Below are 6,738 nucleotides of genomic sequence, written 5' to 3'. Positions count from 1 at the left end.
AGTCAGGACGTCATAACTTTCTCTCAAGGGTGAATGGTAAGAGAATAGCCTCGTTCTTAACATCCAATCACAACAAATGCATCTGAGCGTACGACACAAACAGGCTTATTTGACTTAATTTGTGTTTCCATAGGCAAATATTGCATTTATTGACAAAGCTTGCTGAGTTTAAATGAAAAAATAAATACATAAATTGATGTTTTAACTCGTTATGAACTCAATCTTGACAGCACAAACCAGTCATGATACTCCCGAGTCACCAAGAACTCGAAGTTGTCTAGGACCAAAGCCACAAGTGCATTGGCACTAAGTTTTTGTAAGCAGTGTATCCTCAGAGATTGCAGAGTTCACAAGTTGAAAAGGTAAAAAGGGGTCATGGAGGATCTGAGAGTTTCTATATTTATAATTCTTGCTGTGTCAGTGGCACTTTCCTGTTTAAATCTCCTCATGGTTGCCCCACCCCTAACTGGTGTATTTTGGGCAAGCACTTCGCTATGCAACCTTGTCGTCTGGCTTGAGCTTAGACTGCATTCCTGGACTCAAGGCTTGTGCATTCTATGTGTACTAATCGTTTTATTCTGTTCTCAGCTTGATCGGCTTGACTCCCAGATCACTACAACCAGGACTTTGCCCAGAAGCTGCAAATCGTTTACAAGAAATGAAGCACAAATACGAAGACAGGAGACAAGAAAGATAGAGTTTGACTGAACAGGTTGCACACAAAAACCTAATTCTTAGGTTTATTTCTGAAATACAAAATCTAATAAGCATTTCTGTCTGTCTTAGAGGTATAATCCCTAAAACAAATTAACAAGGAAGAAAAATTATAATCCCTAAAAAAAAACATAAAATATAAAAATAATAATAAATTCAGAAAAATCATTGAAAAATAACAAAAATAATTGAAATAGCATCCATAGGGTATGATTTGGGGGTTTTCAGAATGGGTTAGAAAAAACACTTCTGCATTCGCTCCATTTTTAGATTTTCTTTATGCTTGAGACGGGACAGGTTTACGTTTAGTTTGATTGAAAGATTGAGGGGCCTACGTTCAAAGCTCGGACTTCAGTAACGGAACATGAGGCACAATCCAAGCACAAGACAAAAAGCACGAGGCAAGGCTCGAGACTAAAAACTAACAAGCTATAGGGTCTTCTCCTCGGGTCACCAAGCCTACACCAAGGCAATGAGGCCGAGCATTGAGTCAAACATATTCCGTATACACCAAATGCCGCACATGAGAAGCTCGACCTTTGAGATATCCCACTTACGCTATGTTCAATTGGTATTCAATATCAAATGCTCTCATATTCTTGTCATAATTGGACCTGTGAAACAACGGTTAGATAAGTTTATGCCTGGTGGATGCTCTTTTCATCCTCCTTTTTTTTTTTTACCTTTGTCTTCATGCAAGTTGGAGTGGTTTCTGATATATTCATGAACCCTGAGGTAAGCAAAAGTACAATTCTATTTTTTTTTTCCAGTATTCTTATATTGGATATAACTTCATTACTTTCTACAAACATAAATAACAATACAAACTCAGACACACAACACAACTTCTAAAGCTTCATTTCTCTTACAACCTTACTAACTTAAGCATTAGATAATCCTCTAAATCCAATAAAAATCCAGTAAGGGGGTTCTTTTACATGTTTTCATGATTCCCAACTATTATCAGCACACCAATCAATTTATACTGTCCAATACCATTACTAACTTTGAAAAGAATGATCTTTTAGGGTTTTCTTAAAACATCGTTAATAGCATCATTTATGGCAACGTCTCGAAAAAAAGCCAGTTCTATTCTCTTCTGTTTTATATATTTTCCAATTCTTTTCATGAATTGAACTAATATTATTAAACTCGACGACTTAACCTAGAGGTCGTCCGTTGACCCCTAGGTTAATAACGGCACTCCATAGGAATGATAGTCTGCAATACAAGCTCTTTTAATTTTCAAAAATTCCTGTGTTTAAGCTTTCTTCTCCATGTGAAGGAAAATCTTCGAGATTAACAAAATTACATTACTATGCAATTGCAAATTATGTGTCCATGCAGGGATCAAGCTGTAAGCAATACTCCACTCGTAATCATGGCGACCTGTATTCATTAAAAGAATAAATAAATTGAAAAAAATTATGAAAAATATCAATTAAAAAAATAAAAATTAAAATCCAATTAAAAAATAAAATAAAATAAATAATAATAGATGAAATTGAGAAAATAAATTAAAAAAAATTGAAAAAATAAAAAAATTATTTTAATAAAAACAAATTAAATAAAAGGTTTATGGTACCAGTGTTTGTTATGTAAACATTTTGAAATCCAATTAAAAAATAAAATAAAATAAATAATAATAGATGAAATTGAGAAAATAAATTAAAAAAAATTGAAAAAATAAAAAAATTATTTTAATAAAAACAAATTAAATAAAAGGTTTATGGTACCAGTGTTTGTTATGTAAACATTTTGAAAGTTTATATTTAGAAAAGTTTATTTGTCAAGCACTAAAATCAGTAACAAAACATGATGGTTAATACCTGTGTTTGTCAATCACTATAGTGAAGATGGGTGCTTTAGATACGCTTCACTTTAGTGCTTTACAATATTTAGTGTGAAGACAAGCAAACTTTAGTGTAGTTTTGAATGTTTTTTGTGTAGCTTCACTTTAGTGCTTTACAATATTTGTGAAGTTTGGTGTTAAAGATGGGTGTTTAACAAAGAGCTAAAATATACTGATATCTATTACTAATCAAGTGGGAAGAAACCTTGGAATCTATTACTAGAAAGGATTCCTTTTCTTTCGGTATCAGTTGAAAATATACCGATACCTATTACTAAAATCTATTACTAGAAAATTGAAAATATACTTATATATATTAGTATTCATTAATTCTTTCCTTAAACTTCTTAACTTTCTAGTTATTAAGTGGGAAGAAACCTTGGGATAAATTGATTTATTTATTTATTTTGAAATGAATCTATTACTACTCATTAATTCTTTCCTTAAACATGGTTAACATGTCAATTGAATCAATCCACTTAAAACTCATTTTCTTACAATCATGGCCAAATACGGCCCTCAATTTATCCCAAGGTTTCTTCCCACTTGAAAACTAGAAAGTTGAAAAGTTTAAAAGGAAGCCTCTCTAGTAATTGATTCCAAGCTTTCCACTTAAAAACTAAAAAGTTTAAAAGGAAGCCTTTCTAGTAATAGATTCCAAGATTTCTTCCCACTTAAAAACTAGAAAGTTTAAAAGTTTAAAAGGAAGCCTCCCTAGCAACAGATTCCAAGTTTTGTTCCCACTTAATGAGTAGTAATAGATATCAGTAATAAAACTTTTATTGTAGTTTCGAATGTTTTTTAGTGTAAATTGTTTTTTGTAAAGCACTATTGTAAGTTTTGTAAACTGTTTTTTAGTGCAAGTTTTGTAAACAGTTTACAAAACTTAAACTAAAAGACAGTTTACACTAAAAAACATTCAAAACTACAATAAAAATTTGCTGGTTAATACTGGTGTTTGTAAAGCACTAAAAGTTTGTTTTGTAAACTGTTTTTTAGTGCTTTAGATACGCTTCAATTTAGTGCTTTACAATGTAAACTGTTTTCTTCACCTGAAGGAGGACATTAGCAAATGAAATCAATGTCACCTTTTATCTCTCTCTATTCACCAGACAAAAGAGACAAGGCCATTGAATAGCCAAAGGGGCTTGCCATACAGGCTTGGTCCTCTATTGCCTAGCAGACCATGGTGGGACCATGACCCCATTGGCCATAACCATAGGCTGCACCTTCCCAACCATGTTACCCTTTAGTGATCCGCCCCTATTGAAAATGGATATTACTGTTTTTGGCTGATAAATGTTGATGAAGAAAATGATGATTCCACTGCTTATATTTTAGCTGAAAAAACAAATATTGAAAGATTTTATTATACATTGGGTCAAATTTGATAAAAATACTTTTAAGAAGATAAAAAGTGCTTAGATTTTTTATCAGATAAAAATACCTTTCAGAAGATAAAAGATGTATCTAAAGTGAATGTTCTTAATGGTATTTGACAACAACATTTGTAAATGAATGTTCTCAAGTATTCATGCTTGACATGTTTACCAAACATTTGTAAAGTGCTAAAGTGAAGCGTATCTAAAGCACCCATCTTCACTGTGGTGCTTGACAAACACTGGTATTAACCATCATGTTCTGTTACTGATTTTAGTGCTTGACATATAAACTTTCAAAATGTTTACATAACAAATACTAGTACCATTGAACCTTTTATTAAATTTATTTTTTATTTGTTTAAATTTTTTTTCTCAATTTCATCTCTTATCATTTCATGTTATTTTATTTTTTAATTTGATTTTAATTCTTATTCTTTTAATTGATATTTTTTCATAATTTTATTTTTTTTCAATGTTTTCTGGCAACATTTTATTATATTTAATTTGTTTATTCAATTCTAGTTTTTAGTCATTTGATTCTGCATTGTTTTCGACAGCTTACAAGAAGCAAGCTTAGACTTATTTTGGACTTTTCTTGAGTATACTCATTATAAATATCTCTCTCTCTTTTCACAACCCAAAGAAATCAAAATGGAGGTGTTTAACAAAGAGCTAAAATATACTGATATCCAATTTCAGTTCTCATTCCCATCTCGTTCTTTACAGTATCTTGATTTCGCAGGGGAATTTTTTGTTGATTTGAAAGTCAAAGACAGCAGCGGTAAACCTCGGGTGATGCGTTGCAGGAAGAGAAATGGAGATTACGACAAGCCAGTGCTTTCTGTAGGCTGGCTTCAATTTGTTGCCGACTATGGACTGAGAGTTGGTGACAGGGCTGTTCTTCTTCGTGAGGATGACCATCGCCTCGGGTCACAGTTCAGGATTGAAGCAAAGAGAAAAATCATCTTGTTTGGCAAGGAGGTTTGGGGTGCTGTGCCTCGAGCTAACTAGTTATTATTTGCATGTTCGAGTGGGCATGAATATATATACATGCACAATAAATTCATGCTATATTTGTGCTTCAGCTTGATTGCTTCTAGTCATAATTAATTAGCATCGGTCTAGCTAATCAAATGATTGTATTGCTGTTCTTGATTGCTTTATATATATATATTTGCGCTGTCCTCAAATCATGTTAATTTCCAAAACCTCCTGCACACGCTCTATTTTTTAGATTTTCTATATGTTTGAGACGGGATAGATTCATGTTTAGTTTAATTGACAGATTGAGGGGTCCACGCTCAAAGCTCAGACTCGAGTAATTATAACATGAGGCATAATCCAAGCACAAACAAAACAAAGAGCAGTACAAGGCATAGCTGGAGCCTAAAAACTAACAAAAACCCTAAATATTTAGTATACAACCATAGACAATTCCTTACCAGTACTATCACTCTACACATCCAGATCTTCCTCAAGGAGCCTAATAATAGACAGCCACTTAAAAAAAGTCAAGTTTATGATGATACAAGCCCTAGATATAGAGACGTAACCCTTACGAGGTCAGAGTTCTTCAATGGTCAAACATTTATTGGACACATGTCTTTTTAAAAACTTCATCTACATCAAGAAAGGCTTCCAAATTCAAGAGTGCATGTAAAAAATGTACAAATTGGTCTAGAGCTGGTCATGCAAGATACAAACTTCATTTGCAAAATTCTCATCACCATCAAGGGTAAAGAGATTGTGTATAATAAATTTATTCTCTAAATTATTGTTATGTAATTACTAATATAACCACTATTAATTATAATACCCTTAATTAATAAAAAGTGCATAACAAAAAACATAATTAATTATATTATTCTATTTATTATTCTATTTTTTTTAGGCATCTAGAGAGAGACAGAGCTAAATCTTGCATTAACTAGATATTTTTGCATGTTTTTTGTTTGACTAAGCAATCTATATTGTATATCAATTGTCGCATCTGACATCGCAATAGCCTTAAAAATTATTATGGAAAGAATGAATTTCTGGCATTTTATTCTTTGATGGAGAATGATCTTGTTTAAGGAGTCGTCACCTAGTATTATGGTCACTAGGAACCCTAATATGTCAACAAAAATTCTATGGTACAGGACTGATTACGTAAAATGGAAGATATTATCACCCCTTACACATTCTGCCTGAGGTAGACTGCATTGCTGGTTTTGTCTTAAATTGCTAAACATTTTTTAGTTTATGCTATGATAATTTGTTTATAATATTCTTAACTCTAGCGCCAGTCAATATTCAACTACGGATACTTCCAACTCTAGCGTTGATAAATATTACGTAGCTATAAAACAAATTTAGATCAATATTTTTATTCCTGACTCTAACGTCAGTGAATAAATAAATAAAATAAATTTATTTTTACACATCACACAAAAATAAAATAAATTTAAATTAGTATTTTTATTCCCAACTCTAGCGTCAGTAAATAAACAAATCAAATAAATTTATTTATACGCATGCACATATTGTTTATTTTTCAAGCTAAATAAAATAAAACACAATGAATAATATAAATTTAAATCGGTATTTTTATTTTTGATTCTGATATCAGTGAATAAACCAATAAATTTTTATCACATATACATTTTATTTTTTTACCTTTTTTATTTTATTTTTGCTGGGCTGGGCTAGGCCCAGCCAGCCCGGCCTGGTCACTGGCCCAAGCCAGTGACCCGGCTGGGCATTGTCGCAGGCATGCGTGAATTATTCACGCATGCTTGCAACAGTAGC

The 6,738-nt window shown here is 32.1% G+C and overlaps 1 protein-coding gene across 1 annotated transcript; it reads left to right on the top strand.

The window, feature by feature from the left end:
- Nucleotides 1-4,599: 4,599 nt before the first annotated feature.
- LOC105128508 (uncharacterized) lies at nt 4,600-4,959 on the top strand. Its single transcript, XM_011030223.1, has one exon. It carries the CDS (start codon nt 4,600-4,602, stop codon nt 4,957-4,959), a length of 360 nt encoding a protein of 119 aa, XP_011028525.1.
- Nucleotides 4,960-6,738: the final 1,779 nt, after the last annotated feature.

This window comes from Populus euphratica, unplaced genomic scaffold, assembly GCF_000495115.2.
Source record: "Populus euphratica unplaced genomic scaffold, PopEup_1.0 scaffold14.1, whole genome shotgun sequence".
NCBI classification, from domain to species: domain Eukaryota; kingdom Viridiplantae; phylum Streptophyta; class Magnoliopsida; order Malpighiales; family Salicaceae; genus Populus; species Populus euphratica.
This window is presented reverse-complemented; position numbering and strand designations above follow the sequence as displayed.